Genomic DNA, 13,121 nt, shown 5'->3' with positions numbered 1-13,121 from the left:
GGTCAGCATTCAGTAAAGATATGGGCCTATAGTTTTTTATCTGCATTAAATCTGAGTCTTCTTTCGGAATCAGAGTAATATTTGCTTCCATCCACAAATTTGGTACCTTCGCATCAATCAATACTTAATTATGGACTTCTAACATTGATGGGCCTAGAGTGTCTTGTAAACATTTGTAAAATTCTACTGGCAGCCCATCTGATCCTGGTGTTTTATTGCTCTTTTGTCTCTTAATCGCTTCTGACAATTTCATCATTGATATTCGTTCATTTAACAAAGCTTTCACTGTTTCACCTTTAATTTTATATTGTGTTTTTTAAAGACGAGCTGCAAAAATTAATGATTATGTCTTTGATTTGCTATTTTTTTCTTTGATCCTGTTACCATTATCTTCCTGATTATTCTCCATTACCAGCAATTGGTGGCAGCAAAAAATTGGGACACAGTTGGTCTAGCAGAAGCTCACTCGTGTTTAATAAAATGTTATATTTCTTGTTTCATACAGTTTAATTTTTAAAAAATCCCTAATTTGCTGCTTCAATTAATTTTGGATGGTAAAGCAATTCAGAACTGATCCATTTAATTCTGTAAACTATATGGTGAGAACAGACATTTCTGTTTTCTCATTTTTACAAGTCTGTTTCATGGGATGATCTGAGGGATTTGTCCAGACTTGTAGATAGTGTCTGATGGTATTTCTTAAGTTTAGGCTTTAACTTCCATATTATCCAAATAACTCCATGGTACTTCTGGGACAGATCCAGTGGTGGGTTTCTGCTGGTTCGCACCGGCTCAGGAGAACCGGATGGTGAAAGTTACCGATACAGTGAGAGGAGGTTCGACCGATGGACCCGGAAGTAACTTCTGAGTGTGAGAGGGGAATCCAGTAGAAAGCTATCACACACTGGGGAAAGAACTTTGGGAGACTGGAGGAGGCAAGACAGAGGGAATCCAGTAGAAAGCTATCGCACACTGGGGAAAGAACCTTGGGAGATTGGAGGAGGCAGGACAGAGGGGAATCCAGTAGAAAGCTATCGCATACTGGGGAAAGAACTTTGGGAGACTGGAGGAGGCAAGACAGAGGGAATCCAGTAGAAAACTATTGCACGCTGGGGAAAGAAACCTGGGAGATCGGAGGAGGCAAGATAGAGGGGAATCCAGTAGAAAGCTATCGCACGCTGGGGAAAGAACTTTGGGAGATCTGAGGAGGCAGGACAGAGGGGAATCCAGTAGAAAGCTATCGCACACTGAGAAAGAACCTTGTGTAAAAAACACAATATAAAATTAAAGGTTGCACTACCATCTACAGACCACATAGTGTGAAATAATAGAACAAGCATATTTTATCATTATAAGGCAAAGCTTAGATCTAAAATTGACTTTTATGATTTTACAGGGGATGCTAACAAAATCACCATCAAATCATAAAACATATCTGTGAAGTATAAATGTCAAGTCCATTTGTATATTTTTTTAAAATAGCAAAACAGAAATTCTACCAACAATAGAAAAAATATAATGGTTATAGCATATTATTGAAAAAAGAACATACATACATTAAAGTACATTTATTTCTACAGGGAAGGAAGCATGCAGTGGGGTATAAGGTTCTGGCGTATTCTTCAACATCTTCATAAACAATTTAAATGAGGAGAAGGGGAACTCTCACATTTATAGATAATGCCAAGCTGGGGGGAATACCCAATAGTTTAGAAGATCCAGAAGGATCTTGATAGACATTAATCCTGGGCCTTATCCAACAAAATGCAACTCAGTGGTGAGAAAAGTAAGATTTTACACTTACTCAAGAAAAAACAAATGCAGAAGTATTGAATAGGTGGTACCTGGCTTAACAGCAGTAATTGTGAGAGGGATCTACATGTCTTAATGGAAAATTACTTTGTTATGAGCCAACAATGTGTGGCAGCTGCCAAAAAAGCTAATTCAGTTCTAGGCTGCATCAACAAAGGGATTGAATCAAGATCATGTGAAGTCTTAGTACTGAAACCACACTGATAAGACAACACTTGGAATACTATGTCCGGTTTTGGTCACCATGATACAAAAAAAGATACGGTTGGAAAGGGCCTAGTGGCCTCCACATGGACACGTGCAACGTGTGCGTGCATCATACCATCTCTGTGAGCCTCTACAACGCTCCAGCTGCTCAGCACAGCATCGCGCAGGTGCTGTACACACCATGCATGTGCGCAGAAGTGCAAAAGCCTTCAAAGACAGGTAAGGAGCTCGGGTGGGCGGGTGGGCCCTCTGGAGCACTGTACCGGAATAGTATCTGGTGCTCCAGGCAAGCTCCGGTACGTTCATATCGGGGTGTATTGGCTACAACCCACCACTGATTAGGGGATTGAAGATTACAGCATACGATTAACTGTTGCGGGAATTGGGTATGTCTAATCTAATGAAGAAAAAGACTAGGGGTGATATGATAACAGTCTTCAAATATTTGAGGGGCTAATTGCAGAGAGGGGGAGTGAACCTCATCTCTAAAGCCCCTGAGCGGCAGAACAAGAAGCTTATCTGATGGAAGCTTATCAAAGAGAGATCCAACCTCGAATTAAGGAGAAATTTCCTGACAGTGAAACAATTAATCAGTGGAACAACTTGCTTATAGAAGTTATAGATTCTCCATCACTGGAGTTTTTAAAGAGATTGGATAGCCATTTGTCTGGAATGATATAGAGACGTGATGGTGAACCTATGGCATGCATGCCACAGGTGGCACAGGAGCCATATCCACCAGCAGGTGAGCCATCAGCTCCAGCATGCGCCAGCTGGTTTTTGGCCTTCCAGAGAACATGGGGAGACCGTTTTCGCCCTCCCCAGGCTTCAGGAAACCCTCTGGAGCCTGGAGAGAGTGAAAAATGGGCCCAACGGGCCAACCAAAAGTTCAGAAGTTGGACCCGTTTTTCACCCTTCCCAGGCTTCGGAGGCTTTCCTGAAGCCTGGGAAGGGTGAAAACTGCCTTCTCCGGCCCCCCGGAAGCCAGAAACAGATTGTTTCTGAACTTCTGGTTGGCGTGTTGGGCCCGTTTTTCACCCTCCCCAGGCTCCCGAAGCTTTCCTGAAGCCTGGGGAGGGCGAAAATGCCCCCCCCCATGGAGGGGGTCATGCATGTAGGTGGGCAGGGTGAATTGCATTGTGAGTGTGGGGCACATGCACATGAGCACGCACACACAATGTTTTCTATTTTGTATCACAATATGGCATTTATGTAATTCAATCATTGACTCTAAATGATACAAAAGCTTATTGCTTCATCTTCTCATTATCTGATCTCTTACCTCTGCATGCCCGCCAGGTGTCAAGGTCTTGTTGCAACGCTCACATTTCAAACAGAATTTGTGCCAATCTTTTCCCAGGGAAGTTACTTTTTCAGCTGTACAAACAAACAAAAAATGGAGAGTCAGAACTCTACAGACCAGATTCTCAACTTTTACATCTTTCAAGACTCACTTGAAAGGACTAAAAATTATTGAAGATTCACAAAATGTAAATGGAGGCAGAACCACATAAAACTATTGTAATCTGTGTTTTATGAACGCTTTAGAAAGCCTCTCCCTCAGTAAACATATGCTAACAATTTAAATAATCACACAGATTGCTTGCCTTTTCCTGACCTCACAATCAGCTGCCTGAGGTAACTACTTAATTCTGCCTCACAGTATCACCATCACTTCATTATTATACCGTATTTTTCACACTATAAGATGCACCAGATGATAAAATGAACACTAGCTTCAGAGGAGGAAAACAAGAAAAAAATCTGCCTCTGCCTCCCAGCATCCATCAGGTATTCATCTGGCTACTGTCCTTGCAGCAAACAGCAAACAGCCTGGTCAGCTTCAGCACGTTATCGCAGCGCCAACACGTGGCTCATTAAGACTCTGCTCCGTTCTGCCCACAATCTGTTAACTGAGCTGAGCTGCTGCCGTTGCCAAGGAACAACTGATTGACTGTTGGATCAGCCTCCCAGAATACCGATGACCAGTTGTTCTAGGTGGTGGGGATTGCCACCATCTATCACCATTGCCGATCACTACCACCACCATTTGGGGCAGCGATTGGCGGCAGCGGTGATCGGCAGTTGCAATTGGTGGTGATTGGCAGCTGCGATCCCCACCGCCTAAAACAGCTGATCAATGGCATTTCAGGAGGCTGATCAGTTGCTCAGCAGTTCCAGCATTCCCCACCAGCGGCAAATGGCAGCAGCAGTGACAGGTGGCGGCGAATGCTGTCGCCACACCAACCCTCCTTCCCCCACTGCAATATTCACTCAATAAGATGCATAGACATTTCCACCCACTTTTTTGGGTGTAAAAAGTGCATCTTATAATGTGAAAAATACAGTAAGTTTTTTATTTTAACCATGACACTAGTGAATTTCTTTTTTTTTCAAAATTTTAATGTTTTATAAAAATGTCAAATCAATGCGTCTACAGTGTGGCACCTGGGTGCCATACATTCCAGTACAAACAAAACTAATCAAATAAAAAATATTATATATTCAATCAACTTATAAAATACCTATAACAATACACATCTATATTTGTTTACAGTCTATCATTATTCAATTATTCCACCTATTTCTCATTATTACTTTCATTTTATTAAATAGAAATGTAATACATTGATGTTCCCTTTATTTCTATCTCTTACTCTTGCTTTTAATCATATCATCCTACATTAAAAGCATCTACAGCACTGCCTGATGACCAGTTATTTTAAAGTGAGTACTTCTTTTCCTCCTTCTTTTCCTCACAGGACTTGGAAGTGCCAGGAGGCCTGATCTTTATAGTTGAGGGAGTTGAAGTCCGGGGAGTTGAAGTTAAGCTTCCAGGAGGAGCAGGGGGTCGTGGCCAGCCAGACAGTCGGAGGAGTTGAAGGCCAGCCCAGGACCGCCATAGCCAGGCTGATGGTAATGATGATGGTGGTGATGATGGTGGTGACTGAAGCTCTTGCTGAGTGGGTAGTGAGTGTGGGGATGGAAGCCCACTAGGGACGAGGGTGCCATTGGGCTGAGCTGGTGAGCGTGGGTGGGCATGTGCATGGGCATATAGGACCCGTAGTCTACCCCACTAAAGGAGGATGAGGAGTGTGGCGGGAAGTGGCGCCTTGCCCATACAACATTAAGTAAGAGGTGAACAAAGCCTCAGAGATGGAGCACTGCATACAGCAGGTCCCGCTGGGCACCAGGGACTCTGGTCCGGCACTGGGTGAGATGGACATGGGGCTCCAGATGGACAAGGCCACTACAGCCAATGGTACGCTACTCAGCAAGGGGCTGAGGCCGACCCTGACACTGCGCCCCCATGCCCAACAGGTTGCTCAGGGCCACCCTGCCCAACGCTGGGCCCAAAGAATTGGAGCTGGACAAAGAAGAGGAGGTCGAGCTGGAGGCGGCGGGAACTGCCTGCTGCCTTTGGAACTGGAACTCTCGCACTGGAGAAGACTTCTTGGCTGGCTGGCTGGCTCTTCACGCTACCGCCGCTCTGTTGCTGCTGTCAGCACTTGGCACGGCGATGGCACATGTGCCCACAGAGAGGACTGAGTGCCCCCTCTGGCATGTGTGCCATAGGTTCACTACCACTGTACTAGAAGAACTGAGAAGGGTGAATGTGGAAAGAAACAGCAGGAATGGGATGCTACAATCAAGAAAATTGATGTTTCTAGCTATAGATGATATCTTTCTCTTTTAAATATATATATATAAAAATTAACTTTCATTGATATAAACAATAAAGATAATATAAATGATATCAATAACAGATACTAAATTTCATTAAATGATGTTCATTATATTCAGCTGGAAATCTCTGTTGTGACTCTTGATGAATATTGCACTGTAGTCAGTTGATTTTAAGGTTCATTAAACTAAGTGCAAAACCTGACCAGTTGCAATTCTTGATGTTATTAGCCATGCTCACAGAGTTCTCTAGTTCCAGAGTAAACAGTTCCATGTTTGACTGTTTCAAAATGTCTGTTTTTTAAAAACAAAAATGGATGGCACTCCAGTGCTGAAACCATTTGCATTAACTTGCAGCTATTACAGAAATTACACGGCGAAAGAGAAGGACATGTGCTGTAAGATGTTTGCTCCACTTTCTCAATTATACAGATGAAAATGAAAGTGCAGATGAAATAGGGCAAGGATTATAAGAGCTATTTCAGTAAAAACTACATGGTCTCACAGGTTTCATTTGAGTAATAAAGTATTTAAAGATATAATACACATCTTACTAACATGCATCAGCTTCTACTTAGAAAAGGTAAAAGAACTGGAACTACAAGATGCAAAATTGCCTAGGGAGCTAAATTGATATTCTATTCCATAGTCTGGCTGTGGAATTTAGAAGGATTATTAATTTTGTTCAGGTAAAATAAAATTCAAGATTTCTCCTAGAACAAGTACAGGAGTTTAATCTCCAAAAGCAAACTCAAAAAAGAATGAATGTCCAAATCAACCCTATAGGCTCACATATTTTTTAAAAAGCAAGCACCATTTCTCTTTTTGGAGCAGTTTGCATTTAAAAATAAATTCCCACAAACAAAAATAAAGACCTCTCAGCAGAGAAATTCCATTGAAGGCAAATTCCACACAAATGAGTCATCAAGCAGGCATGCTGATACCAAAGAGAATCAAGCCAGGGTTTTATGAAAATGAATCCCATAAACCCGTGATGGTGAACCTACGGCACGCGTGCCACAGGTGGCACACAGAGCCATTTCTTAGGGCATGTGAGGCATTGCCCTGTCAGCTCCAGCGCGCACTGGCCAGCTGATTTCGGCCTTCATTTTTGGCCGTTTTCCACCCTCCGGAGGTTGCCCTGAAAAAGGGACCTACGTGCAACCCAGAAGTCCATCCCCAAACTTCCAGTTTGCGCGTTGGGTTGTTTGTCGCCCTCCGGCCTGCCATCAATCTTATTGCTGCCATCAATCTGGGAGGCTATTTCAAAACAATTTAAAGTCCATCATTCAAGGTGAGGGAAATTATTCACAAGTCGAAAACATTCAAGACAGTTCCCAATCTTCCTAGGAGGGGATATTCCAGCAAATTCATCCCAAGGTCATACCAGGTAATGCTCAGAAAAATTACAAAAAACAATATCCAAGAGTTAGATCACAGATCCTACAGGCTTCAGTATGTTGCGTTAACGTTCATGACAAGTACAATTAGAAAAAGATAGAACAAGTATACTTAGTTTGGAAGGGTTGCCAGGAGTAAGCCTCTTCTCTTGAAAAAGAATATGGCAGCATGGCTTAGGTTTGCCAAGTTGCTGTGAAGTTTCCAAAAGATGCCCTAAGTAAATTATGAGCCTTGAGACAAAGTTCAAAAGAAATCCAGTCATTTATTATGAGGAACATTTTGGCATTTTCTTCTGCTGCAGAGCCAAATCTGATTTCTGTTTTGATGGCATCTGAACTTTACCCCTGTGTCTCCCTTTCCCTCAGTCTGCATCATAAATCACATCCACCAACAAGGTGCTGCACCTTGAACTTTTGCACCTCACATGTCTATAGAAATTATGAGATCCGACTTTGGCTGAAGGTATGCATGGAATTCACCCTCCCTTCAATGTCAACTTGATAATAGTCATGGAAACACTTTACAAGTTAACATTCAGCTTCCCTCACTTCCCAAAAGCGACCTATGTGAAACAAAAACAATTTGAGTACAGGTATATAATTTAGGGATGCATCCCTCCCCCAGGCTTGCCTGGATTTTCTGCATGGAATTTTGCTATAAGGCGATCAGCCTGGATATTTCTACTTTTTACCCAAGATACCTCTGATAAGGGGTACCCCTTCCACTTGATTAAGTATTGGAGTTGTCACCTGTGCCACTTGAATCAAGGACTTGTTGAACTTCATAATGGGTTTGGCCCCTATGATCACAGGGCTCGGGCACTCCCGGGATGGTAGTCTCAGAGTGGATCCGATCACGGTTTTAAGAGGCTACTATGGAACGCCAGGTGTATCTTCCCCAGCAATCGAGGCAATTTCAATTGCACTGTGACTGGGTTGATCTTTACTATGGGGAATGGTCCCATAAATTTTGGGCCCAGTTTCTTGCTAGGGAGTTTTAATCTCAAATTTTGGAGAGAGGTAAACCTTCTCTCCCACCTGGAATGGCTGTTGCAGAGCCTGGTGTTTATCTGCCTGTTTCTTATACGTTCATGCTGCTTTAGCCAGTGCTTTGCTGACATTTTCTTAGGTTGCTTTTAGCAACGTCATCCAATCAGTCAAGCTGACTGAGGAAAGGGAATCCCTTGGATACTCGGGCATTGGGATGAAGCTCATGCCACTCACTACTTTGAATGGCGTGAGTCCTGTGCTACTGTGAACAGTGTTATTGTACGCCACCTCAGCAAAAGATAAGAGGTCCACCCAATTGGACTGATGATAGTTCACGTAGCACCTCAGGTACTGCTCTACCATGGCGTTCAGTCTCTCTGCCGCCCCATTGGTGCTCGGATGAAAAGCTGAGCTAAGGCCCTGGGATGACCCAATGGACCGCAAGAACTCTCTCCAGAACTTAGCTGTGAACTGGACCCCTCTGTCTGAGATAATTCTTCGAGGTACTCCTTGCAGGCAGTAGATATGGTTTTTTTACAGTTTGGCCAGCTTGTGAACTGTGGGTAGTCCACTGCAGGGTATGAAGTGTGCCTGTTTGGAGAACAGGTCTATTACAGTCCTAATCACCGTGTTTTCCCCACTTTTCAGCAACTCTATTATAAAGTCCATTGCAATGTCCTCCCATTGCCTCGTTGGCTCTGTTACTGGTTGCAGCAGTCCAGGGGATTTTCCCGGTTGTCTCTTCATTGTGGCACAGATGGTGCAACTTTTCACATAACTATCCACATCTTTCTTTATGCCAGGCCACCAGAACTGCCTCCGGACTAAGTGTAAAGTCTTTAGGAACCCAAAGTGGCCTGTCAGTTTGGCATCGTGGCTCCTCTGGAGAATTAGGGTGTGTAGGGATTCCAGGATGTAGAGTTTCGTCCCCTTCCATGCGAGGTCATCTCTTTTTGTCAAGATGTATTGGTTGTTTCTGAACCAGGGATTTGCTAGCAAGTCAGTTTTGAGTCTCGTGGTTAGATCGCTTGTGGGTTGGTCTTGCATTGCCACCTGGTGGTCACTTAGGCAGCTATTTGAGTAGAGGGAATGATGGCGACCACCACCTGCTCCCATTTGCATTTGTACTGGGGCATGCGGCAGAGGGCATCAGCTAGAAAGCTCCTACCCCATGGGATGTGCTTTAAAACAAAACCAAAATGGTTGAAGTATTGAGCCCATCGGACTTGTTTGGGTGATAGTTTCCGCGGGATCCTGAGTGCCTCCAGATTTTTGTGGACAGTCCAGACTTCAAACGGTTTCAGGAGGTCTATCAGGGCTTTGGCAATCTTTGCAAAGGAGGGGATGAATTGTCTGTAGAAGTTCAAGAACCTAGGAAGCTTTGTAGCTGTCTGCGGGTGCAAGGCCGTTGCCAGCATAGGACGGCTTGTACTTTGGCTGAGTCCATCTCTATTCCCTCATTTGACACTTGGTAACCCAAGTAGTCTAACCATGCACGATGGAATTCACATTTTGATACCTTGACGTACAGGTTGGCTGCCAGAAGGTTTTCCAGTACTTGGCAGACCAGGGTTCCAAATAACATCCAAAATTAAATCAGAGTCCAAAGCAAAGTATTGCTCAAAGTTTCAATTTATTAAGAGAGTCGTATTGGCACATCTGTGGGAAACCTGAATCTGAGCTTCCTGAGTTTTCCCCACCCAGTTGAAAGTTCATAAGCTTGTCCCACACCCACAAATCCATCACATGGTACAATTTTCCACTGTCATGCTGGCAGTTCCACCCATGCAGTTCCAGTCACGTGCAGCGGTGTAGAGACAAAGGATGACCTTGGCTTTTAGAAAGGAATTTTATTTTGACAACGTCACATTCTACTCTTTACTATTCCCCCTCCCAATTCCCCACTAATGAAACAGCATAGTAGAATAGAATATTAGTGTGGCAGGCCAAAGATCCCAAAAGGAACTAGCTGCAGGCCTGACATATGTGGTCGTCCATGGTCTCTGTGTAGATGAAGATGTCACCAGGTAGACGAGGACCCCCTTGTAGAGGTGCTTGTGCAGCACCTTGTTTATTAACTGCATGAATAGTGCTGAAGCCCCCTACAGTCCAAAAGGCATCACTTTGAATTGAAAGCTCCTTAGGGGGCAGTTGAACACAGTTTTCCACTCATCTCCCTCTCTGATACGTACTCGGTAGTATGCTTCTCTAAGGGATAGTTTGGTGAAGACTTTTCCCTTGGCCAGATGAGGTAGCATGTCCTTCATGAGGGGGAGAGGGGATAGGTTGTGTACACACATCCCATTTATCCCTCGAAGGTCCACACACAATCTCATAGTTCCATCTTTTTTTCCTTTGAATAGGACTGGTGCCGCCACCCGTGGCTTGGCTGGCTCGATGAACCTCCTTGCTAGTTTTTTGTCTATGTATTTGCACATCTCTTGCATTTCCCGGGGCGTCATGGCGTACAGTTTGGTACTTTTGCCCCGGGGATGATTTCAATGGCGCAGTCTGCCTCACAGTGGGGAGGCAGAACATCACACTCGGCCTTGCTGAATACTTCTGCGAGGTCTGATATTCCCTCGGAATCAGTTCGGCCTCTGGAGTTTTGTCAGATGTGGTTGCCAGATGTTCTGGTGGGCTCCTTTGGGGGGTTTCCTGTGAGGGTAGTGTTTCTGCTTGCTGGTTGGGGCCCCTTTTCTATCCTACGTCTGTGCGTACCCCCTTGCTCCCCACTTGTCTAGCCAGGAAAATCCCAGTATGATTGCATCTGTCATTTTGGGGGCTATTACTAATTGAATTACTTCCCAGTGATCCACTAGCTCTAGCCTCACTAGTTCGGTCAGGTGGGTGGCATAGGCTCCCCCCATTAGAGACCCGTCAACCTGTTCGAACCAGATTGGGCCAGTCTTTTTGCTCTGATCCCCAGTTTCAGGACTGTGGTTGATGAAGCACCTTGTGCAGCCTGAGTCTATTAGGGCTTGAAAATCCTTCTGGTTTCCTGTTTTTGGGGCATATTGGAAAAAGGAAAGAGTGAATTGGTTCACTCATCATTGGGTCATTTTCTCCCTCATCCTCGCTGTCATAGGATTCAGGTGACTGGTCATCGTTGCCTGGGGTTCCACCCCTTTCGTCTGAGAGGGAAGGGGCCTCTGCAGCCTGGAGGGCTTTCTAAGACATGTAGGTGGCCCTTTTGGGGCCTTGTTCTGGTCGTGCCCTGGGTGGTGGGTCTGGCCTTGGTTTCAGGGCTAGGGTTGAGCATGCAGATACCACGTGGCCCATCCCCCCACATCTGTAGCATCTCAGTGGACTTTGAGGAAGGGCTGGTCTCATTGCCTGCTGTGGTGCTGTGGTTCCCTGTTGGCTGGGCGGTTTCAGGTCAGGTTAACCTCTCTCTTTTGTGTTCAGTTGCTTTCTCATGTCATTGGCACGCAGTCCGCTGTCGACTTTTGTTGCTACTCGGAACCACTCAGGGAGTCAATTTGGGATGTTGCAGTATGCAGTTACCTGGGCAATTTGCTTGTCCAGGCTTGTTATGAAAAAATACATCAGCAGCCACTCTGGTAAAGGGGGTAGCCTTCCAATGACCCTCCTAAATTCATGGATGTGCTCTTTGATAGGGCGGCCCCTCTGCTTTAGGTTGCTGTTCTCTGCATATGGGTCCCCCCCCCGCCTCCTCAAATCTGGCCTCTAACAGTTTGAGAAAGTCATCTATATCTTGCAGTTGGGGAGCTCTCCACTTGTGGAGGGCTGCTAACCATTCCCTTGCTTCTCCCTCTAGCCCCTCTGCTATGGTATTTGCCATGGCTCTGGGGGATGGGGAGAGATGCCCATAGCATTCTAGGTGGATATCAGCTGAAGCAAGGAATAGAGCTAGCTAGTCTGAGTCCCTGTTAAACTTTCCCCTGAATTGAGGCTGGTCATCCAGTCCTACTCCTCCACCCTCCTGTTGGCCTTGGTATGCTTGCGCCTGATATGGCTGGCCGTCTTCCTCATCCCTAGTTCAGAGAGAGGAAGGGGGTTGCCTGCCCCGGGCAGCCTGCCTGCTGCATGGGAAGAGGCACTGGTTGCAGTTTCGGGCTCCATCTCCTTCTATTGGGTGGAGGAGGGGGGCTGCGCTCCAGTCTGTGTCTCCTCCCTTCAACAGGATCAGATGTCCCTCCCCTCTCTTTTGGGTGGCATGATGGTCCCTCATCATGAAGGGTGGTCCAGTCAAAATCCTCCCTCAGTTGTTCTATTGCACTCCCTAGGGATTCTATCTGGGCCTTGGGAGCCTGGCTTTTGCCCAGTCCCACATCCAGTCCACCCTTGCCAGCTTTCTTGAGACCCTTCCCTTTATCTGAGAATTGGGGTATGGGAACTCATCTTCAGCTGCCTTAGGGGCTAATTTCCACCAGTACTCATCCTTTCTTGCTTCTGCCACTGGGAAAGGCATCACAGCTTGGATGTCTGGAGCTTTGTTTGGAGCTTTGATGTCTGCTGATGGCCGAACTTCTCCAGCTGAAATCAGGCTTTCTTCCAATAATCCGCCTCCTCCATGGTTGCCTGATTTTCCCTCCAAGCACCCCAAATATTGGGAAGTGATTGGAGAGCCCGGGATTCAGGAAACCCGGAAATCTTCATAGATTTTAAAAGTCAGATTTGTGTGATCTCTGTGAAGTTTCCAAAAGATTCCCTAAGTAAATTATGAGCCTCGAGACAAAGTTCAAAAGAAATCCAGTCATTTATTAGGAGCAACATTTTGGCATTTTCTTCTGATTTCCCTTTAATGGTGTCTGAACTTTACCCCTGTGTTTCCCCTCCCCTGTGTCATAAATCACATCCACCAATGAGGTGTTGCAGCAACTTTTGCACCTCTCATGCCTGTAGAAATATGAGATCCGACTGTGGCCGAAGGTATGCATGGAATTCTCCCACCCTTCAATGTCAACTTGATAATAGTCATGGAAACGCTTTACAAGTTGACAGTTGCATCTGAACAAATCACAAGACTTCTGGAACACTATCCTTTGGACAGATGAGACCAAA

The 13,121-nt window shown here is 45.1% G+C and overlaps 1 protein-coding gene across 1 annotated transcript in view; it reads right to left on the bottom strand.

Annotated features, from left to right (window-relative positions):
* Positions 1-13,121, bottom strand: part of LOC309389142 (cysteine-rich protein 2-like) — a 176,988-nt gene that overhangs the window by 117,456 nt on the left and 46,411 nt on the right. Inside the window, 1 exon segment of the mRNA XM_081947148.1 lies at positions 3,302-3,396. Within this exon segment, the coding sequence (XP_081803274.1) occupies positions 3,302-3,396 (95 nt within the window).

Source organism: Natrix helvetica (genome assembly GCF_964273705.1).
Source record: "Natrix helvetica genome assembly, chromosome: 3".
NCBI classification, from domain to species: Eukaryota; Metazoa; Chordata; class Lepidosauria; order Squamata; family Natricidae; genus Natrix; species Natrix helvetica.
The sequence above is the reverse complement of the archived record's forward strand: the minus strand, read 5'-3'. Positions and strand labels throughout refer to the sequence as shown.